General features: G+C 42.7%; 1 protein-coding gene across 2 annotated transcripts in view; it reads right to left on the bottom strand.

Moving 5' to 3' along the window:
* The window catches only part of LOC140458588 (sorbitol dehydrogenase-like), a 67,476-nt gene that overhangs the window by 2,670 nt on the left and 40,535 nt on the right, over positions 1-24,271 (bottom strand). For both annotated transcript variants that reach the window (XM_072553345.1, XM_072553344.1), the window contains exons 5-8: positions 21,711-21,829; positions 21,473-21,538; positions 15,645-15,820; positions 13,824-13,945 (exon numbers count right to left, since the gene is read on the bottom strand). In XM_072553345.1, the coding sequence (XP_072409446.1) occupies positions 13,824-13,945; positions 15,645-15,820; positions 21,473-21,538; positions 21,711-21,829 (483 nt within the window). The remainder of the gene's footprint in view (positions 1-13,823; positions 13,946-15,644; positions 15,821-21,472; positions 21,539-21,710; positions 21,830-24,271) is intronic.

Raw genomic sequence — 24,271 nt, 5'->3', positions numbered from 1 at the left:
GTGAAAAATGTCCCAGCCTGTCCAGAGATGGAGGGAGAGAGAAGCAGATGGAGACAGAGAGATACACAGTTGGAGGGACAGTTATGGAGAGAGAGAGAGAGATGGAGGAACAGTGAAGTAAAGTGAAGCATTTCAGGACACACCAGAGGTTAGAATTGGAGAACAGATATGCTGGTATATCTTGGGGCTGTAGGAGGTTACCGGGACAGAAAGGGATTAAGGTTTAGAGGAATGTGAACCACAGTTTTAAAAAAGTTAAAATTTTGTAAGATATGGGCCAACGTAGGGCAGAGCTCACAAGGAAACTGAATTCGTGAGACATAGTTGCAATGAAATCACAATTATTTAGAAATCTGTTCTAAAACAGGCAATAAAAGATGATCTTAGTGAAGTAAGAGGATTAAATATGATGCAATTGGGAACACCTAATTACTCCTTTAAGCAAGTACAAACGAGCGAAATCTCGGATTGTACAAGGAAGTAAGACTGAAGGAACTTGCAAAAGAGAAAGCTGATAAACCCACACAGGATGATGCCACGCTCAACGTTCCCTGTAAACTGTGCAGATCAGAAACCACACACCCATCCCATCCTTCTTCACCTCCTGACCTCCAAACACTGAGTACAGATATCAGCACAGGAACATTTCAAATTAAAGAAGAATACTTCCTCCTTCAGTTGCTTTGTTAAAAACACTCACTGTATTTCTAATTCAAGCTATTCATATATCTAAACAAATTGCAATAATTCTGCAGAATGAATAAAATCTGTATCTAAAAGCTGTGAGTCTGTTACTAGGGCAGTGTCTGCCGATCACACAGGTTGAGAACTTCTTGAGCTGTTCCTCCCTCCACACCAAGAATATATGTCTGCAGTTTCTGTCACATTTGTACAGGAGTTACATCAGTGTCAGTGGAGCTTTGAGCAAATTCCTGGCCATTAATAATTTCATTGTTTTTTCTCAATGAATCCTTATCACAAAAATGTTCTTTAATTGTTTAAGACACTGCCACCTCCTGTCACTTTGTAGCACTTCAACAAGTTCACCTTTTGCAGCACCAGGCATCCAATATCTGACCTAACCTTCTTACGGATATGATTTTATCATGGAGGCAACGTGTGCCCTATGGTAGTGAGGTTAATACTAGCAGCACAGAAACAGCTACCACTTTTACAAAGGAATCACAGACCTGTTACGGTGAAGAGAAGGCCATTCGGCCCAGTGTATCCTCACTGGCACTCTGAGCACGTGGACCATGACATGCCAATCTCCTGCCTTTTCCCCATACGCCTCCACATAGCTCCTATGTAAATAATTCACCAACATCACCCTGAATGCCTCAGTTGAATCATTTCCAGGCATTGCAACTCAGACCCTAACCATTCACTTCTTCTCAAGGCTCACGAGGCTTGAAGTTTGCTCTGGCACCACCTCGAGACCGGAAGTCCATGCTGAGGCCATGCCAGGCTGGGAGATTGCCATGTACCACCAGAAGGCCATCATGCCAGACCAGGAAGCCACTACACCAGGCTGAGGGGACACCTCGCCAGTTCTGTTTCCTGACTGGGAGTAAGGGGAATTTAGCATTGACAATCCACACTAACCTACACACCCTTGCACAGTGAGAGGAAACCAGAGCACCCAGAGGGGAAACCCACGCAGACACAGGGAGAATGTGCAAACTCCACACAGACAGCTGACCAGGGATGAGTTCAAACCCGGGTCCCTGGTGCTGTGAGGCAGCAGTGCTAACCACTGAGCCACCGTGCCGCCCAAGATATGGCTGCAATAACTTATCCACTGCTCTGGTGTTAAGCACTAGGCTGTCACATCACATGAGTAGCATGACGCCCAATCTTGAACTCCTGTTGTAATTTTCACAGCCGTAGTAATCCTGGGGTGTATGAGGCTCTGGATTTGGGTGAAACAAGCAGAAACAGTGCAGTCACGAGAACAGGAACTCCTCCGATCCATGTGCAAGCAAATCCTGACATTCCTGAAGCCAGTAATTTTAACACGGTAGACAAGCAGGAGGCTGGAAGAACACAGCCAGCCAGGCAGCATCAGGAGGTGGAGAAGTTAATGTTTCAGGTGTAATCCTTCTTCAGGACTGGGGGTGGGTGTGGGGGGAACTGCAGGTAAAGGGTTGGGTGACTGGAGGAGAGGGAGAATGAGGTGGTGAGGTATGGATAGGTGAACACAGCATTAACACAGCGTCCTGCTCACATGCCCACTTGTCTGCCTTCAGCTGGCTGCAATGCTCCAGCAAATCACGGTGAGAACTGGAGGAGCACTGTTTCATCTTCAGACCAGGCATGTTACAACCTTCTGGACTCAATACTGAGTCCAACACCTTCAGATTGTGAAACCGTTTCTTCCCTTTCTTTTAGCTTTCCTTGTTACATTCTTTGTCACTGTGTCCCCTCTCCCCTCCCCTCACTCCAGTCTGTTCTTTCCAGTCTGGCAGGTAGACACACCATTGTTCTACCATTCTCACATTCTGATCACTTAATCTGAATGATCAATACACTTTCTACCTCAGCACTCCATTCCCCCTCACCATTGCATAACTACTGCCCCTTCACACTTCACAACAACTCTGATGAAGAGTCATCTCGACTCGAAATGTTGGCTTACTCTCTCTACACAGCTGCTGCCTGACCCACTGTTATTTCCAGCAGTTTGTGTTTTCAGTACAGGAGCTATCGTGTTCAGTTTTATTCTTTCCAACTTTTTTCAAGAACACAGAGGTCAATGACGGATATTTACAAGGAAAGGTTTTTTTTAAAAAATACTTCCGTGAAACACTGAGTGCATTTCTGAAAGTACCATTCATATATTTAACCTTTGGATTTTATGAGTTTACTCGATACTTTAATTGTCAATTGATTTATAACAAACAATAATACAGTCATGTCATCAAAAGATATCAAATCATAGAATCCCTACAGTGTGGAAAGAGGCCATTTGGCCCAACCGGTCCGCACTGACCTTCTGAAAAGCACCCCAACCCATCCCTGCATTTCCTGTGGCTAACCCTCCTAGCCTACACACCCCCAAACACTATGGGCAATCCACCTAACCTGCACGTCTTTGTAGATTAGATTAGATTCCACCTGATGAAGGAGCAACACTCTGAAAGGAACCTTGGATGACGAGAGCAGTGGAGCTTCTCGTCAAAAGGAAAAAGATAGCTTACATAAGGTGGAGGAAGCTAGGGTCAAGCTCAGCTCTACAGGATTACAGGCAGGCAAGGAAGGAGTTTAAAAATGGTCTGAGGAGAGCCAGGAGGGGGCACGAGAAAGGCTTGGCAGAACGGATTAGGGAGAACACAAAGGCATTTGACACTTATGTGAGGAATAAGAGAATGGTCAAAGAAAGAGTAGGGCCAATCAGGGATAGCATAGGGAATTTGTGTGTGGAGTCTGAGGAGGTAGGGGAAGCCCTAAATGAGTTTTTTGCTTCTGTCTTTATGAAAGAAACGCACTTTGTAGTGAATGAAACCTTTGAAGAGCAGGTGTGCATGCTGGAATGAATAAGGATAGAGGAAGCTGATGTGCTGAAAGTTTTGTCAAACATTAAGATTGACAAGTCGCCAGGCCCTGACCAGATTTGTCCTCGGCTGCTTTGGGAAACGAGAAATGCAATTGCTTTGCCACTTGCGAAGATCTTTGCATCCTCGCTCTCCACTGGAGTCGTACCTGAGGATTGGTGAGAGGCAAATGTAATTCCTCTCTTTAAGAAAGGAAATAGGGAAATCCCCGGCAATTACAGACCAGTAGGTCTCACGTCTGTCGTCTGCAAGGTGTTAGAAAGGATTCTGAGGGATAGGATTTATGACCATCTGGAAGAGCATGGCTTGATTAAGTGCAGTCAACACGGCTTTGTGAGGGACAGGTCATGCCTCACTAACCTTATCGAGTTCTTTGAGAATGTGACTAGAAAAGTTGATGAGGGTCGAGCTGTGGATGTGGTGTATATGGACTTCAGCAAGGCATTTGATAAGGTTCCCCATGGTAGGTTCATTCAGAAGGTCAGGAGGAATGGGATTCAGGGGAACATAGCTGTCTGGATACAGAATTGGCTGGCCAACAGAAGACAGTGAGTGGTAGTGAAAGGAAAATATTCTGCCTGGAAGTCTGGGGTGAGTGGTGTTCCGCAGGGCTCAGTCCTTGGGCCTCTACTGTTTGTAATTTTTATTAATGACTTGGATGAGGCGACTGAAGGATGAGTCAGCAAGTTTGCAGAATGACACAAAGGTTGGAGGTGTCGTTGATAGTATAGAGGGCTGTTGTAGGCTGCAGTGGGACATTAACAGGAAGCAGAGATGGGATGAGAGGTGACAGATGGAGTTCAACCTGGATAAATGCGAGGTGATGCATTTTGGAAGGTCGAATTTGAAAGCTGAGTACAGGATTAAGGATAGGATTCTTGGCAGTGTGGAGGAACAGAGGGATCTTGGTGTGCAGATACATAGATCCCTTAAAATAGCCTCCCAAGTGGACAGGGTTGTTAAGAAAGCATATGGTGTTTTGGCTTTCATTAACAGGGGTATTGAGTTTAAGAGTCGTGAGATCTTGTTGCAGCTCTATAAAACTTTGGTTAGACTGCACTTGGAATACTGTGTCCAGTTCTGGTCGCCCTATTATAAGAAAGATGTGGATGCTTTGGAGCAGATTTGGAGGAGGTTTACCAGGATGCTGCCTGGACTGGAGGGCTTATCTTATGAGGAGAGGTTGACTGAGCTCGGACTTTTTTCATTGGAGAAAAGGAGGTGGAGAGGGGACCTAATTGAGGTGTACAAGATAATGAGAGGCATAGATAGAGTCAATAGCCAGAGACTATTTCCCAGGGCAGAAATGACTAACACGAGGGGTCATAGTTTTAAGCTGGTTGGAGGAAGGTATAGAGGGGATGTCAGAGGCGGGTTCTTTACACAGAGAGTTGTGAGAGCATGAAATGCGTTGCCAGCAGCAGTTGTGGAGGCAGGGTCATTGGGGACATTTAAGAGACTCCTCGACATACATATGGTCACAGAAATTTGAGGGTGCATACATGAGGATCAGTGGTCGGCACAACATCGTGGGCTGAAGGGCCTGTTCTGTGCTGTACTGTTCTATGTTCTATGAAAGCTAGTGTGCTTCCAATTAAGCCTGTTGGACTTTAACCTGGTGTTGTGTGATTTTTAAGGAGAAAGTGAGGACTGCAGATGCTTGAGATAAGAGCTGAAAATGTGTTGCTGGAAAAGCGCAGCAGGTCAGGCAGCATCCAAGGAGCAGGAGAATCGACGTTTTTGGACAAGTTAAGTTATTCAGTATTCTGTTCTCTTTTGTTTCTCCTGGTCACTTTGTGACCTTATTACCACATAGTCCAGAAAAATCCCAGTGTATGCATCCTGCAATAGTTCAGTTGCCTGAGTTTCCACTGGTTTTTCAACCACGTTAAGCAGCACTCCTACCTGTGAACCAGTTATATCATTAGCAAGGACAAATTATATTCCTGGAGCTAAGAGTTTGTCCAGTGCTCCTACCATGACTTCTCTACTCTTCACTGGACACTCCAACCTTACTTTGTATCTTTGAGCGATTCTTCTCTCATTGTGAATTCCCATTACTAGTACCTTTTCTGACAATGGTCCTTCAGAGATACATATCTCCTCATCTTTCAACATCACAGGTTGAGAGAATCCTGTATCTCTTAAAATTGTAACCTCTTTATCTGCTGTTACCTACTTGCTCCTTAACTAACCTCCGACCAGCTTGTACATTCTGGTGTACCTTTCTAGCTTCCACTGTGCTTTCCGTTTCCTACACCTGGCTTTCCAATCATTTTCCTAACCCACCAACACTTCATGTGGCCTACTTTATTGCAGTGAAAACACTACAGCTTTTTAGCTACTCTTTTCCCTTTAACGGTTTCCTTTTCACCCTGTGATGTTATTCTGCTGAGCTTCACCCAAGCTCTACCTTTCCCTTTCCACGTGAGGATTTCACTTTTCTCCAATTTCTGTCCGTCAAGGGCAGAAATTGATTTTGGAAGTTAAACTTTGATGAATGGATCAACTCACAGTCATCAGCCATTTCAGCTGCTAACCTGGCCGTTTTAACGCTCTGCTCTTCCACATGAGTTCTCACTACTTCAGGAAGTGAACTTTTGAACTCCTCTAAAATAATTGTCTCTTTAACAGTGTTGTAGGTTTGCTCTATTTGTAAGACTCTCATCCATCTATCAAAATTACTCCGTTTGAACCTTTCAAACTCAATGTAGGTTTGACCAGGGTCCCCCCCTCCTTAGATTCCTGAAATGTTGTCTGTAGGCTTCTAGCACACGTTCATATGCACTTTCTTCACCTCCTCATATTCCCTAGATACCTCCTCTGATAGTGATGCAAATACCTCACTAGCTCTACCTACAAGTTTTATTTGGATCAACAAACCCACATGATCACTAGTTATCGCATTTGTTTAGCCACCTTTTCAAATGCGATTAAAATGACTTCCACATCCTTCATTTCAACCATCTGTAGTTTGATAATATCCTTCTTATAATAGGGAGGAGGACAAGCAGGAAAGTCAGGTTAGGGCTTCCATCAGATCAGCCATCAAATGATGGAGCAGATTCGAGTGGCCAAATGGTCTATGCCTGATCCTAATTCGTGTGCGGACACCATTTGGAAACAAGCTTCTAATTGACCTGTTAGTCTTAGGGCACCTCTGAAACATGAAGCTATTTTCAGAGTGAGATTGAGTGGAGGGGCAGGGATTATAAAATAAGGGATCTAGCTCAACTCAAATTAATGGCCCATTAAATTCCTGGAGGAGCTGGTTAATGAGCTAATTGGGAAAACCACACCATCTGGTGCACATTAACAGTTCACTGTCAGGGCCCGCGCAGGGAGTCATTCAGTGATGTGGCTTATGCACAAAATAGGGTGATTCAGCATATCTTATGATTGACTGTCCAGCAACTTATATACACTATGACTCTTGGGCACTTGTAGTGCAGTAGTAGTGACTATACCTCTTAACCAGGAGGCCTGGGATGAAGTCCCATCTTCTCCAGAGGTGTGTAATGACATCTCTGAACATGCTACATAGAAAATATCAATGCAGTGACACTGCTGACCTTCCAATCTCCAGTTTGCTCTACTCTACAACTTCTTTTAGAAGCCCTGTCACCATTGGAACCTGTCTTTGAGCACTGCAACCTGGAGATGGTTCCCATCTCGATCCAGTGACTTGCACCAACGAGTGGATGTTGAGCTTGGTGCCTACCTGATCATTTCACCCCATGTCAAAGGTCAGGAATCTGAGATGATCTAGGAATTAAATATTTCCATCTCAGGCCTGAATCAGCAGTTATCACTGTGATTTCCTTCTTTTGTAGTCCATTCCTTTGCCTGCAGTGTATAAGATAGACAACGTTAGCCGAGTCACATGAGTATCTGCCGCGTACATGATGGGCGGTGTCCCTACATGTGATGTGGTATCCATGTCGACACTATGGCACATCTTGCAGTGTCTGCCATGACAGGGTTGTATGGTATTATCCTGAAGGCTGGCAGCTTGCTACGAACAATGATCTGTTTAATGTTTGCTGGTTGTTTAAAGGCTAGAAGTGCAGGTGTGGGGAAGGTCTTGGCGAGGTGCTCATCCTCATTGAGAATGTGTTGCAGGCTGTGAAGCACATGGTGTAGTTTTTCAGCTCCTGGGAAGTACTGGACAACAAAGGGTACCCTCTCGGTTGCAGCTTGTGTCTGTCTTGTGAGGAGGCCATTACAGTTTCTTGCTGTGAGGTGAAGTGCTGAGATCCTCATCCTTGATGGAGATGCATGTGTCCCAAGATGAGACAGATACTAAAGAGTAGTCCATAGTGAGTTTGATGGTGGGATGAAACTCATTGATATCACCGTGAGGTTGCTTCAGTGACTCCTTGCCATGGGTCCAGAGGAACAAAATGTTGCCAATATACCTGGTGTATAACACTGATTGGAGGTCCTGCATAGAAAAGAAGTCTTGTTCGAACCTGTGCATGAAAATGTTGGCATATTGAGGTGCATATTTGGTCCCCGTGGCTGTTCTGTGTGTCTGAATGAAGAACTGGTTGTCAAAAGTGAAAATGTTGTGATCAAGAATAAAGTGGATGGGTTGTAGGATGGTGCTTGAGTTATTGGTGTTGAGTAGTGAGGCTGTTGCCGCAATGCTGTCATCACGAGGGTTTGCTGGCGTAGAGTGCTGAAACGTCCATTGTGATGAGGAATGTTCCTAATTCGACTGGTCCACGCGTGCTGAGTTTCTGTAAGAAATCTATAGTGTTGCAACAGAAGCTGGGGTTCCCCTGTACAAGGGGTTTCAAGATGCCTTCGACATAGCCAGAGAGCCTTTCACACAGGGTCTGATTGCCTGATACGATAGGACATCCTGGTATGTTGGCTTTGTGTATCTTCAGAAGGCAGTAGAAGTTATCTACGTGAGAAATACATGTGATGAGGGTGCATCGGGAACTCTGAAGGACTGGATCCAAAGTCCTGAACAATGTGTTTAATTCACGGGTATGCTCTTTGGTTGGATCAGCTGGTAGTTGCCTGTAGTGTTCCTGGTTGTTCAGTTGTCAGTACACTTCCTTGCAGTAGTCTGTTCTATTCTGAATGATGATAGCTCCGCCTTTATCTGCTGGTTTGATGACAATGTTGCAACTGGTTTTGAGAATATGGATGGCTTTGTGTTGTGATCGGGTGATGTTTTGCTCTACCTTGTGGGGACGGCTGATGAATCCGGCATTTATCCATTTCCTGATGGTTTAAGCATACATGTCAAGCCCAGGGTAGCAGCCCTCCGGCGGGGTCCAAGTTGACTCCTTCTTTGGTCGCTCCTCTACGGATCGCTGTGATGACTGTTCCAGTTCCTCAGTGGCCCCATTGGGATAACTGCTGGCAACTTGAAAGAATTCCCAGAGTCTCATTTGTCTGATTAATTCCTCCATGGTTGCTGCAAGACCCAAGGGGTCCATTTTGCTGGTGGGGCAGAAATTGAGACCCCTGCTAAGAACTTCAATCTCTTCCGGTTGAAGGGTGTGGTCCAATAAGTTGACCATCGACTTCCCCATGGTGATAACATTTTCCACTGTGGTGCCAGGGTGGGGCTTGGCTACTGCTGGTGGTGATGCCAAGTTTCTCCAGGTTCTTGTTCTTGGTCTGCATGTACGTGGTGTAGTTTTGTCACCTTGCCTGTTTGGCAACGTCCCGTAACTACTGTTGTATGCTGAGTGCAGGCTGGGAGTGTGGACTTCATCTGAATTTCAAGGTTGTGGCGCTTGCCGTGGAGTTGGTACATGAGATGATTGAGGGGTTTGTGAGAGGTGCGATGATAAAGTCTCTCCATATAATCTGTGTTGTAGGTTGACTTGAGTGGATCTGTGATCTATAATCCTTTTGGATCTTTCCTGCTTTCCTGCATTTCTGCAGAAACTTGATGATCTTCTTGAATCTCCCAATCAGAGAACACTTCAGCGGTCAGGAACATTCGACTTCGGAACTTCGGGTGACCCTCCTCCAAGGTGGACTTTGGGACAGGCAACAAAGCAAAGTGGCCGAGCAGAGGCTGATAGCCAAGGTCGGTATCCATGGGGTTGGCCTCAACCGGGATCTTGGGTTCATGTCACATTGCAGGTGACCCCCACTGAACTACAAATACACACACACACACATATAAGTTTATGGGGTGAATTTGTACTTGCAGAATTGTATTTTGCTTTGCTCAAAAACTGCATGAATCCATGTAAGATTCTGTAAATCCCTTTTTTAGAAATAGAATCAGTCTGGACATTGGGGCACAGACAGCCTCACAACTTCAATGCATTATCAGAGACGACATGGACCTACTGTTCAAGTTCACTTGAGACTGTAACTTTTTTTTTAAAAGTTCTGGATTTTACAAATGAAAGAACTGAAACAACATGGTCATTCTAAAAGATGAGAGACTTTACGAACACTCCAGGTCTTTTTCAATATATCATTTCAGTTGCATCACACTGTAAACTTTTGTGCCAAATTCTGTGACTTACAATCTTATACTCCACAACCACCTGATGAAGGAGCAGCACTCCGAAAGTTAGTGCTTTCAAATAAACCTGTTGGAATATAACCTGGTGTTGTGTGATTTTTAACTAAAATAACTATGTTGATTTTGAGTGAAAATGCCCTCCCATTAGAAGTAAAGACCAGACCACCCCTCTGGTTGTTCAAAGTACTCCCATAGAGTCTTTCACACCAGTCTGACATGTCTGAGCTTAACATTGAAAGAAGTTTATCTGAGTCGTTGCACTTTCAACAGTGCAACCACTCCCTTGACACTACAGTGGTGTATTATAGTAAATTTTGAGGAATTAGAACCTCAACCTTTGGACTGTGAAATAAAGGAAGTACCAAACTAAGCCATGCCTGACTCTTATCAAGGGAACCTGAATGGTACAATTAGAAGCCAGAAACATTGTGCAAATGACTGAATATAGGGGAACTTGTGAGTCTCCACAATGTCCATTGTCAGATAACAAAGTTCTGCGGGAGCAAAGGACCAATTCAAAGAGAAAGCTTCTCGAATAGCCCATCCTTCATACATGCTCCCACATAAGTTCCTCCTTGTGTGCAAAGTAAAAACATTTTCGGCTTTCCTACTCATTGATATCTCAATGTCAGATTACTCAACAATAATATTTTTAAATCATTCCTGTGAAGTCAGACCTTTGCAAATTTGGGTGGAACTTTTCCAAAAATAAATTCTTGAAATAATGTTATGAAATCATCTCTCTAGAAGAACGTCAGAGACTTATTGCAACAGTAGGACATATGGAATTTATCTCTAATATGCAAATAAATGATATAAGGCCCATCCCTTAAATAAACACCTCTTCTTATTTGTCTTATATGGCAGGGTGTAATGTAGAATTACAGGATTGTTACAGAAAGCAGGAAACTACAGACCAGTTAGCAAAAAGTCTCTCACAGACAAGATGTTAGTCTTTATTATTGAAGACAAAACAGGAAGGAATTGATAGGTTCAAGCCAATCAGGAAGAGTCATCAAGGTTTTGAGAAAGGGAAATGCTGTTTAACCAACCTATACCTTTGAAGAATTGATTTTTGGCCCCAAAAATGTCATCAATGTGTCTCTTTTTGTCAACAGATTAATTGATGATGATCATTCTGCTGTTGGTGGGAGATTGCTAGGTGTAAATTAGCTGCCAAGTATCTGACATTGTCAAGTAAGACAAGTGATCAAGTGATCACTCTTCACAAAGCACTTAGTGCGTTGGGCCATTCCGAGGTGGTAATAGGCACTATATAAATGCAACCTCTTTCTTTGCTAATCAAGAAAGATACAAGAGCTTCCATGGAACTGAATGGCCAGTACCTATTGAATTTCCATTGGGCTTACAGTAATGCCTGCTCTGATATGATGGTCAGTGAGCACAACCAGGAAAGCTGATTACAGACCCATATTTCTTTCAGAGAGCCAGCTCATTTTGAAGAACTTCCATCAGTGAAACCTGGATAGAAATTAGAACATGGAAGCAGGCGACAGTACTATCACTTTGTCTTTAGGGCAGCAAAGTCTGAGTAGAATCGGAGTGGTTGTTAATGTGGATTTTGAAGTGTGAGAATGCCTCATTAGTTTGGGGAGTAATAGATGGTAATCTCTGCAACCAGTTATTTTCAAAGATTGCTTTTGAAAAACTAGCATACATTTTGGAGACTGGAAATACTACGTACCAAATTGCTATCTTTAATCTCTTGAAAGATAGCATTATTTTAAAAATGAAGCCAACCAGACTTAAGATGAATGTAGATGCAAAAGTCATATGTTTCAACTTAATTCACCTCTGTGTTAACACATTTCTCTTTCCCCCAAACTCTGACTTGCTTGTCAACCCTATGTCGTGTCACCAAAACCTCCAGGATTGTCCTGGAGATGTTAAAGATGGATCTTCAGGACAATGCTGTAGGAGCCTTCAAGTAAAATCAATGATGTCTTGAAAAATAACATTTTAAAAAATTATTTGAACAGGTTTGTTTGCTGGTTGTGAAAAAAATACTGCAAGGGACATAATGTGAGTCTCCGTGTGTGTGTGTGTGTGTGTGTGGTCCGTTCAGTTATTAGTCCCTCCCAGTGCCTCAAATAAATGTAAATATACTCTTGTGCAAGTTACAAGTGGCTTGGGTTTGTTGTTGGATAGAGTCAAACTCCAATGGTTGTGTGTTTCTTCATACCCTATTGTACAGAACCCAACTGCTTTAGTGACTATTCATGTACAATAGCAATATTTTTATGAATAAAGCATATTTTTGATATTTAAAAGAAGTGTGAGGAACCCTGCAGGACCCTATCCACTGAAGTTGGTGAATCTGAATCTGTGTCACTCTCACTGTTATTTTACACTGAATTTCACAGCATCCCCCAGTGTCTGCAGGCTACCATACATTCACTTTTGCACTAGTGAGAGACAGTTTCAAATACAGAGCAGCAGTAAAAAAGGTGAACAACTAATCATCACACAAAAGCTAAGTGGTGTGCAATAGGAATATTAAGCAGAATATTAGCAGCTCTCCCAGGGGTGGGTTTGAAGGTTGGTGGGGTGGAATTTAATCCAGTGCAATATTGCCATTTGGGAACACCATCACCTTCCAGCCTGACCCTTATTAAGCCCCTGGCTGGAGGATTTGTGGTTGCCCTCTCCATCCTGTCAATTGAGATCCTTAAGTGGGCAATGATCTCTGTACTAGGAGTGTCAACCCAGATTATATAGGCCAAGGTCTGTAGCCTCCTGATTCTGAGATAAGGAAGATACATGGACACCACAAGCTCCTTCAATCATGTTAAGTGTCAAGAATAGTAGGATAAAGAAAATATTTAACTGAAATGAGCTTAAACTGAAACTTAGCATTCCACTGTGGCAAAACATTCTGGGTGATCTTTTAATATCATACACCTGTGTCTCAAAGAGAGTCAAAGAATGGTTACAGAGTAGAAAGAGACCATTTGGTCCATCATGTCAATGTCAACTCTCTCAAGGGCAACTCATGGAGTCCCACTCCACTCCTCTCTCACCCAATAGACCTGCAAATATTTTTCTTTTTGGTCAGTTGTCCAATCACCTTTTGAGAATCACGATTGAAGCTGCCTCTACCACAGGATAAAAACAATGACTGCAGATGCTGGACACCAGATTCTGGATTAGTGGTGCTGGAAAAGCACAGCAGTTCAGGCAGCATCCAAGGAGCAGTAAAATCAATGTTTCGGGTGAAAGCCCTTCGTCAGGAATACAGGCAGAGTGCCTGAAGGGTAGAGAGATAAATGAGAGGAGGGTAGGGGTGGGTAGAGCTTCCTCTACCACACTCTCAGAGAGTGCATTCCAGATACTAAACAGTCAGTGCCTAAAAGAGGAAACCCTCATTACACCGTAGCTTCGTTTTGCCAATCACCTTAAACCAATGTCCTCTGGTTCTCAATCATTCTGTCAGTGCAAATGCTTCTCTCTATCTGCTCTGTCAAGTGTCCAATGATTTTGAAGGTGTTCACTTCATTTGAAAATGGTTGCAGATAACAGAGAAAACAGGAGCATGAGTAGGCCATTTGGCCCTTCAAACCTGCTCCCCCATTTGATACATTCATGGCCAATTATCCAACTCAGTCCCCTGACCCTGCTTTCTCCCCATATGCTTTGATCACTTCAGCCCTAGTTTTCAAATCTTCACCTTTAATTCAGATTAAAAGCCAGGGTTGAGCAAGTTATTTTGTTTCTGGAGCCAGGAACGTGCTAGTACTTACGTGTTGCAGTATCGGAACATCCCACGGATATCGACCTCTCGAATGGCTGCATTCAGCAGGGGGACAGTGACCAAAGCTTCACCATGACCAACGAGGAGGAGAGTCCCACCAGACCGAGTGGCCTAAGGGAAATATTACACACATGAGCTAACAGGGAGGGAAAAGCCATGTTGCTTAGTTTGAAATTAGTTTTCACAAAGACATGGAATGACAGATCAACGAAGCACCTCATAAAATATGGTCAAAATATCCAGAAAACATAAGTCACATTTTTAATACTTTACCAAACTTTAGACGTGATGGCCTAATGGCATTATCACCAGACTATTAATCCAGAGACCTAAATTATGACCTGGGGACTCAAGCTGAAATCCCACTATAGCAGATAGTGGAATTTCAATTCAATAAAAGTCTGAAATTAAGATTCTAATAATGATTCTAAGATTCAAACCATTGTCAACTATCGGAAAACTCATCTGGTTCCTTAATGGAAAAGGAAACTGGTCTACCCGACATGTGACTCTAGACACACAGCAATGCATACTGTAGTTGTCTCTTAACTGCCCTGTGGGCAATTAGAGATGGGCGATAAATGCTGACCCCAGCCTGTGATACCCTCATCCTGTGAAAGAATAAAAAGAATTCACAGCTGGTGATCAAGGATCCCATACCGTTAGGCAATCAAGGGGCAAAAATTCAAGATGGTCATGAATAAATCCAATTGGGGAATAATTGGAAATGTATTTATTCAGCGAGTAGTTGGAATTTAGAACTCACTACCACACTCAGGAGTTGGTGCAAACAGTCAAAGTGCTTTCCAAAGAAAATTAGATGAGTATTCAAACAGGAAGATAATCTGACAAGCAGATGGAATGGGCAGATGTTTGTGAGCAGCACAGCATAATGGGACAAATGGCCTGTTTCTGTCTTGTACTTTATACTCTATGTAATAAATCACCTATTGGTTGAGTACAAAATACAAGGCAGAAACAGGCCATTCGTTCCATTAGATAGGAAATCATAGAAGAGTGAAAAGAGTTAGATTTGAAAATGTTCACTGTTTCTCTCCACAAATGCTGCCAGACCTGCTGAGACTTTCCAGCACTTGCTGTTTCATTTCATGTATTTCTTCGGTATTTGGCTCCTTCTTCAGATGGTTGGCCTGGTCATCACGCGATGTTAGGATCCCATGCTGATAGGATGGTTAAGAAGGTGTTTAGCTTGTGTAACCTTCATTGCTCAGACCTTTGAGCATAAGAGTTGGGATATCATATTGTGGTTGTACAGGACACTGGTGACGCCCCTTCAGGAGTACTGTGTCTAGTTCTGGTCGCTCAATTATAGGAAGGATATTGTTAAGGTGGAGAGGGTTCAGAAGAGAATTACCAGGATGTTGCCGGATATGGAACATTTGAGTTACAAAGAAAGGCTGGGACTTTTCCACTGAAGTGTTGGAGGTTGAGAGGTGACCTGATAGAAGTTTATAAAATCATGAGGGACATAGATAAGGTTAATGGTAGGTGTCTTTTCCCGAGGATGGAGGATTTCAAGACTAGGGAGTACATTTTTAAGTGAGAGGAGAGAGATTTAAAAAAGACTCGAGGTGCAATTTTTTTACGCAGAGGGTAGTTTGCTTGAGTACATGAATAGGAAAGTTTGGAAGGATATGGGCCAGGAGCAGGCAGGTGGGACTAGTTTAGTTTGGGATTATGTTCAGCATGGACTGGTTGGTCCAAAGGGTCTGTTTCCGTGCTGTCTGAGTCCACGACTCAGTAACTCGATGGTGATAACACAAGGATGTTGATTTAATGCAGTACTTACATAGACTCCGGCATGGACACAGAACTCAGCACCGGTGCATTCGATTGTTGTATCTGGCATGCATCCAAGAGCTTCCTCCACTTTCTGGGCAAGATCCTTGGGCGTCTCCTTTGCCACCACTATGGTAAAATCAGCGCCCACTTCCTTCGCCTTCTCCAGACGTGTACTTGATAAATCTAAGGAAACAAACTCATCTCTAGTTCGCCAGCACAAGAACATCTTCAGATGCCCCGGGTCAACAGTGAATAAAAATAGCTATGCTTCATCACTGATATGTATCGAAATTGGTAAAGGTTATTATATCAGAAAGATGGAACTAGACTCCCACTGGTTTCTCCATTTGCAATGGCTTTTGCTGCTATCAATGGTGCCCTCCATTCACTCTACACTTTCACTCACTCTCCCCATTCTCACTGACTCTCTTCAGTTTTACTGACTCCTCTGTCTCACCTGAAACAAAATGTGGAAAACAGCATGATCTTTGTGCTGCGAAGCAGTTTGATATTTTCTTACCAACAGCTGGGGGAAAGAACCAAACTATACAAAATGGAAACCGATTGAAAATCAAAATAAAAGAGCTCTGCAGAAAAGGTGAGAGCGATAAGCTGAGCAAGATGCTAAAGTGGTCAAATAAACATTGCAAAGGAATAGGAAGGAAGTTTTGTTTTCTATTTTTGGGAAGCAAACATCGAAATTTGGAATTTGGGTGCAGCCAACATGTTAAATCTGAAAATTCACTCTTTCTGCTAATGTCAAGTTACATTCAGATTCCCTGTGGATCTCAATAGCATCATCCAACTGCCAAATGGGAACAAGTGAGAGTACAATAATCTAGATCCAGAGGAAGCATTGCACTCACATTGACAAGAAAATTAGTTTCAACAAATTCAGTCATCAGTCACACACATCAGGGGCTCCCTATCCAGGAATACCCAGGCTCAGACCTAACCATGGAAAAGAGCGTGGCAGTTGGATCAAACAACTTGCGCCGTAAAATCTGTTTATAGCTACTTCGGTCAGGCCCATCAGGGCCTACAAGTAAGGCCACTCAATTGTCCTGACTCCACCTCCCCTAACCCAATGAGCAAAAGCACAGATAAACCAGTAAGAAGCAGTCCCTTCAAAAGTACGCTCAGCATTTATATGGAACATGACTAAACTCTCTTTATAACTATTTGAATTGAGCTGTTTAAGACAGTTTATTACACAGCAGGTAGGACTTTAAATCAGAAGTAAGGACACTACCACTTAGTGGGCGGCACGGTGGCACAGTTGTTAGCACTGCTGCCTCACAGCGCCAGAAACCCGGGTTCAATTCCCCACTCAGGTGACTGACTGTGTGGAGCTTGCACATTCTCACCGTGTCTGTGTGGGTTTCCTCTGTGTGCTCCGGTTTCCTCCCACAGTCCAAAGATGTGCCAGTCAGGTGAATTGGCCATGCTAAATTGACGGTAGTGTTAGGTAAAGGGGTAAATGTAGGGGAATGGGTGGGTTGCGGGTTGGTGTGGACTTGTTGGGCCAAAGGGCCTGTTTCCACACTGTAAGTAATCTAATCACTGTGCCCTTCTTTATTGATATTTTCCCATCAACCTGCTCAGTGATGTTATGGCACAGGTAGGACTTGGATCCAGCCTCCTGGCTCAGAGGCAGGGACACTATCACTGCACCTTAAGAGCCCAGCTCTTTATCATTTTAATCAACTTGGTCAGATGTGGCTGGATATTAATCCTTTCTGGCTCAAAGGTAAAGTACCCAACACTTTTAAAAAATATTTTCCCATAACCAACCTGCTCAGAAGTGTTACTATGCAGCTTTGGAGTAGATTAGATTATTTACAGTGTGGAAACAGGCCCTTCAGCCCAACAAGTCCACACCGACCCTCCAAAGAGCAACCCACCCAGACCCATTCCCCTACATTTACCCCTTCACCTAACACTATGGGCAATTTAGCACAGCCAATTCACCTGACCTGCACATTTTTGGACTGTGGGAGGAAACCGGAACACCCAGAGGAAACCCACACAGACACGGAGAGAATGTGCAAACTCCACACAGACAGTTGCCTGAGGTCGGAATTGAACCCAGGTCTCTGGCGCTGTGAGGCAGCAGTGCTAACCACTGTGCCACCGTGCCACCCAACTGTGCCACCGTGCCACCCAAGCCTCCTGCCTCAGAGGTAGGGACACAACCATTGTGCTACAAAACCTTTTGAACTCTCTTTACATTCTTTTGAGCAATCACAACAAATTAACTGAAGAACAAAGAACAATATAGTACAGGAACAGGCCCTTTGGCCATCCAAGTCTGTGCAGACATATTTTGCCCTTCCTTACTAAAACTGCCTTCACTTACAGGATCCGTATCCTTCTATTCCCTTCCTGTTCATGTATTTGTCCAGGTGTTTCTTGAATGCTGCTGTTGTGTCTGCTTTCACCACCACCTCTGGCAGCGAGTTTCAGACACAATTATAATAAGTGATATTTAGCAACATCTTAAAGGGACGCTGTAAATATAAAGCAATTATAAAAGAAAATCTAAAATTAAAATTAAAATTTCACTGGGATGATGTCAGTTTTTCTTCTAATATCATGTACTTGGATATCCTTCATTTTAGGTTAAACATAAAATATGAGGGAGGCAAATTTCAGGAAACTTTGTGACTTGTGGGCTGTGTCAGTATTGTTGGAGATAGAGGGCAAGAGATGTATTCAGTCAAAACAATGATTAATAAACCTGTAATAGATCATGGAGATTTGTGAGTATTGTATGATAGGTGCACCTCACTGATAGCCATAATCATTTAGCCCCTGCAATTGATTTGTCTCAGTTACATGCATTGCTTGGGGTAGACATACAGAAAGTTCAAGGCCACACCGTAAAAGGGAAGTGGGTAATTGTTGCGATGAAGAGCTATTATGATGCCACAGAATGAGTTCATGATTTCTGAGTCAAAATCTGGAAATGGGGTTGACTGACAGACCCATTCATGCAGATTTGCTTTGTCTAACAGAGATGCATTGTTTTTGGCAGAAAGATGTTCTTTTTCTTCTATTGTCTGCTTGAAAGCAGCCCTGACATTCAGTGCCATGATCTCCACCACGGGTTGGGGTAAGGAGGCACATCCTGAATGTACCCTCAGCTGGGATGGAAACTGAACCCCATGCAGTTGTGACCAATCTGATCTACACTGGCTGTCTAGGCAACTGTGCCAACCACACATCCACCAACCCCGTTAGGATGCTGAGCTGCTATAGTGACAGACACTTTAACAAGTATGCTGTAGTCTGGAGCATATCAGTAATAAAGGATCCAACATTTTTCCATGACACTGTTGGCCAGGACAGTCTCCTGCTCTTACTACCTGCAGTATGTGTTGGATCATTTACAGATTAACACTTAACCTGTTTGGCTGCGTAACGGACACACTTTCCAGGAAGGCTTTGGAAAAAATAATTTACAAGGGTATGATGGAAAGCAGAAGACTGGTAGTGGAGAACGGTGCTCATTTGAAATGCCAGTGCAGCCCATCACATCTCTGTGATTCATGGGCTGTAAGTTCCTACAGTAGGACTTGAACCCAGTGCTTCTGGCTCAGAGGTAGGGGCACTACCCTTTTGCCCCTTTATAAACACGTTAACACTTTTTTTAAAAAAATCTTTAATGGCATGTGGGTATCGTTAGCCAGGTCAACATTTATTGCCCACCCCTAATTGCCCAGACAGAATTAAGAGACAACCACATTGCTAAGGGTCTGGAGTCACATGTCTGCCAGATTGGTAAATATGGCAGTTTCCTTATTGAATGAGATGTGGTTTTACGACAATCAACAATAACCTCATGGTCATCAAGTAGACTCTCAATTCCAGAATTTTGTTGAATTCAAATTATACCATCAATCATGGCAGTATTTGAACCCGGGTCCTGAGAACATTACTTGGATCTTTGGATTAATAGTCTAGCGACAATACCATGAAGCCATGCCTCCCAAATGAAAGAATGGTTGAGGATAGAAGATCATAATAACAATTAAATTACAAGTTGAAAATTAAACCTGTCCATCTCGACACAGCAACACTATAATGTAATACAGTCATTCACCACTCTGGAAAAACAGTCTCAAATTTTGAAACAAGTCGAATTCAAGTCCACATAAAGCTCAGAATAGTCAACAAGTGAAGAGAGCTGGAGTTTGTTTTCACCTCTTTTCACTGACTCCCTTGGATTGTAAATGACCCTGATCCTTTTCTCATTCTGAATGAGGGCTCGGTTACCAGGTTCATCAAGATGCGACAGATTAATGACCAAACGTAATTCCATGAGGCTGCTGTTCTAGATTCAGACTGAAGAAAGCAGAGGGATATGGAAACCTTCCCCTGAAAAAATTCGATCTGAGTCCAAGTTGTGACAGAAACAGACTCAAAACAAGGCCTCACACCTAATGTGCATTGTCTGACCTGAGATGTTACCTATATTCTGATAAAATCTGAAGTTATCTTGGGGCAGTGACTTCAAAGACGTTCTGGGATTTACATATTAATCAATCAAAACCTGCATCTCCATTCTTACTGATAAAAGTATTAAGAGCCATCTAGGTTTCTTCAATATATTCGCAGAAGTTGTATGACCCTGATTCATGCCACAAGCATTCTCTTGGTTAGTACTACCACCTACTGGGGTGTGGTGCCTCGAAAGATATTGAGTGACTATGTGAGGTCTGGGAGCAAGAGTTGGGAGTGTAGATCCCCTCAGAGAGATGGGAGGATATTTGGAAGAACGCGAGAATGATCGCAATCTGTAACAAAACGCACACCACGCAGTTGAAAGTTCTTCATAGGGTTAATTTGGCCCCAGATCACCTTGTGAAATTTAAAAAGGGAACTTCTCCAATGTGCCCCAAATGTAAAATAAGCATAGGTACCCTCACTCAATGTTTATGGACATGCCACAAGCTTTGTAGGTACTGGTGTGCTGTGGCAGGAGGAATAGAGAGGGTCCTGGGGACCAAAGTTAAGCCAGTCCCGGTCTCTCTTGGGCTTGTCAAAATTATCTTCCTTAAATTCACATAGGAAAAAGCTATTTAACATTCTCACTTAATGTGCAAGGAAGAACATTCTGATGAGCTGGGTGACTGAGAACGCTCCAGGTCTGTTAGGGTGGCATGAGTTAATTATGGAACACATCCCTTTAGATTTCCTCACAAACATGGTGCACCATAAAATGGGACATTTTTATAAGACATGGCAGCCCTTTTTGAATTACCTGGAAGCAGATTTGTCTGCCATTTTAAATAGGGCTTTTGTTTAGCCATGATGATTAGGTTTAGTGAGCCTTGTGCCCTGAGAGGAAGAATCGTAAATATATACAGGTATAATAATTAATGGTCCCAAAGATTGGGAGCTTCGGAGTGGTTGCGCTGAGTGGCATTATTTATTTACTTATTTATTGATTTGTAGTTTTGATTTGTTTTGGAGAGTAGAGTAGTAGTTTGTTCATTGTAATGATCGTTATAATTTTAGATTGTTACATTTTTGTAATTTTCTAATTTTGTAAAGAAAAACTTTCTCAACAAAAGTAGTTTTTAAAAAAGCTGTATGACCCTTTGATCTTCTACTTATAAATTCTGTGTCCGATGTATTCTGCCTCTCTAGCTGCCTGAGGAAGGGGTGAGGCTCTGAAAGCTTGTGGTTTCAAATAAACCTGTTGGACTATAACCTGGTGTTGTGTGATTTTTGACTTTTTCCACCCCAGTCCAACACTGGCACCTCCACATTATGAAAAATACTGGCAGTAAAGTCAAGTAGGATGAGAAAGATGAAACTGAGTCTTACCGCAGACCACCACCTGAGCCGCACCCATCGCTTTGGCAACCAGCAGATTGAGAAGTCCGATGGGCCCTGAATAATTAAGCAGGGATGCAGGTCAGTCTTGACATGGCGACTGTTTTCACACTGCCTTGAGTGACAACGCTTGGCCGCACGATAACTACTTACCACCAAAGCTACCTAATCACAGATGACTCAACCCTTTCTCACTGCCACAAATGACATTCAAGCAATTGATGCTTACCTGCTCCACAGATCAGGATCTTGCTGCCTAGTTTCACTCGGCCTCGATGACAGGCATGAATTGCCACTGAGAGAGGCTCGATGAAAGCACCTTCTTCAGAACTCACACACTCAGGAAGCCTGAAACAGAAACAACTTGAATCACATGCATTACACCCTTCTTTCGATAAACTGAGTCTATGCCTTTAACTGCTTGCATTTACCGTGAGACTCTAGAACTAGAGATGCCTCGAGTTACAGGGTAAGGGGCCAGTCACTTTGGACTGAGGTGGGGAGAAATGTCTTCACTCAGCTGTTTGGAATTCCTTATTCCAGAGAGTTGGGATACTCAGTCATTGAGGATATTCCAGACTCTTGGATTTCAAAGAGAATCAAGGGATTTAAGGATAGAGGAGGAAGTTGAGGTACAAGATCAGCAATGATTCTACTGAATGGCAGGATTGTTGAACCTGTCAGCATAGGTGCAAAAGTTAACTTTAAACTCAACTAACTATGAAGTAGGTAATCTTGAATATGACAACTGTTGTATTGTCACATTGTCATGATGATGGTGCACACATCTGGATCACAAACAGAATTATTTAATCTGTTTTTGAGATTAATTCAATGATTGCATGGAAAGTCTGTGGGGACTTTCTCAGCCTTGAAGGAAGTCATGGAATGTCATACCCAAAGGGTATCAAGGAAACTTCCAAGGGAAGGACGTAAGAGGAGAAAGATACTCCAAACTGAACTGCAATCTCCTGTGAGTTATCTCAGACTGTCAACATGATGGGAGTAAATACAGCAGTCTGGTCAAGAGCATGTTTATGTTTTCATCTTTCAGGAACACATAAGATTGGGGGTTAAAAACCATTTTGAACTCTGATCTGTGTGTGCCTGTGTTTGAAGGTATGTGATGTGATCGCCATAGCTGAGAAAACCCCATAGTCATCCCTGCATTGTAGGTAAAAAGGAAGTTTCTCTATCTCTTTGATGGAAGCCAGAAAATAAGTCAAAACAAATTTGTAATAAAACAGGACTATTTCAGCTGATCTGCAAATTCAAGCATCTTGAAATCAGTTCTCAACTATCAACCTTAGTGCTCGCAGTATCACCAAACAGAATGGCCACAACACCTCTCCATCTGTTCTTCAAGGAACTCAGAGACTGATCCATATATCTTTTCTAACTTTCATCTTGTTTTGGACTCATCTGTCATTTTGAATCTGTGTGTACATGGGATGAAGTATCATTGCTTCTTGCGTTCAGTACCTCAATTTTTTCACTCATTCATAAAACCCTGGTCAAATTGGCTCCTTTTAAAACATAAATTCATTTGTCTGAAAGACATCCATGAGGAAAGGGGTTCTTTCAAAATGAACTTTGTTTCAACCAACTGAGGGGCAGGTGAATAAAGAAGCAGAGCTTGGGAGCTTGACGATTTGGGGTATCCCAGTGGCTCTGTAATAAACTGGAGAACATTGCCCAGGAACTGGTTGTAAAGAATATAAAGAATATTAAGTCCGACTGTATGATACATTAATGATACATCACCATAGGAAATGAGATAGTGTCACATGGATTTTCTCCCACTTGCAGCCTTTTGACAAAATGAAGGCACAATAAGATATTTCTTAAATAAACAGTCTCCTTACCTTAGTAGAGTCTGTAAATATTCTTTAGCAGCACAATAAGAACTGGAATATTACAATAATGTGGAACACATTGCTAGAGAAAGGCAAGTAGTTTAAATGTAGTTAATGGAAAGCTAAATGAATGCATAGGGGTGTGACAATGATGTGCTTTTGGGAAGTTATTTTGTCGTTTTTTTTAAGAGAGGTTGTAAGGCAGAGGTACAGAGCAGTCTGGGGCAATGTAAACAACTTGGTTTATCTTTTTGCAGCCTGAATGGATGTGGCCAGCTCTCTAAAATTAAGATTCTGGATTTTGGTTTGTTCAGTAACATCAGAAGCCTTTGGGGTCTCATCAGAGTTGGAAACTTCAGTGAATGTCTCCTGGCTGCTACTCTGTTTGAATTTTCTCAAGATGCTTTTTTCTTCCTGGATGTGAGAACTACATATGAGAATCTGTGTCTGAATTTTTCTTTTTGCCAAGGGGTGTGTTTATGGCAATTTTACTGTATTGGCGCAGCTCATTAGTCATAGTTATTGCACGGATAATTCTGTTAAGTTTCCCAATAGAGTTAATTCTAAATTCTGCCTCCTTTGGTTGTTATTTTAACTTGAGTGTTTAAACAGATTGTGTTTTATTATAATTTGTGCTTAACATTGAGTTGCTTGAGTCACATTGCATTTGGAACAGTCAAGTTACATTCTTCTTTGAAATAAGAAAAAATTAGGGTCTCGGCTGCCTTCTTAAAATATATTGAGGGGTTCTGGTCTGGTCCATAACATGGGAGAATGAAATACTCTGATGGAGTGAAATGAAGTAAATTAGGAGGGGATCCATCAGAAATACAAACACCACCACTGGCCTATAAAAAAGCAAACACTATGTTTGCTGATTCCAAGGAGCCTGCCTGTTATTAATAGCATCTCACAAATATTGTTGCAAATATTA

This window comes from Chiloscyllium punctatum, chromosome 33 (assembly GCF_047496795.1).
Source record: "Chiloscyllium punctatum isolate Juve2018m chromosome 33, sChiPun1.3, whole genome shotgun sequence".
NCBI classification, from domain to species: Eukaryota; Metazoa; Chordata; class Chondrichthyes; order Orectolobiformes; family Hemiscylliidae; genus Chiloscyllium; species Chiloscyllium punctatum.
Note: the sequence above shows the minus strand (reverse complement) of the source record. Positions and strands in the feature narration are given on the sequence as shown.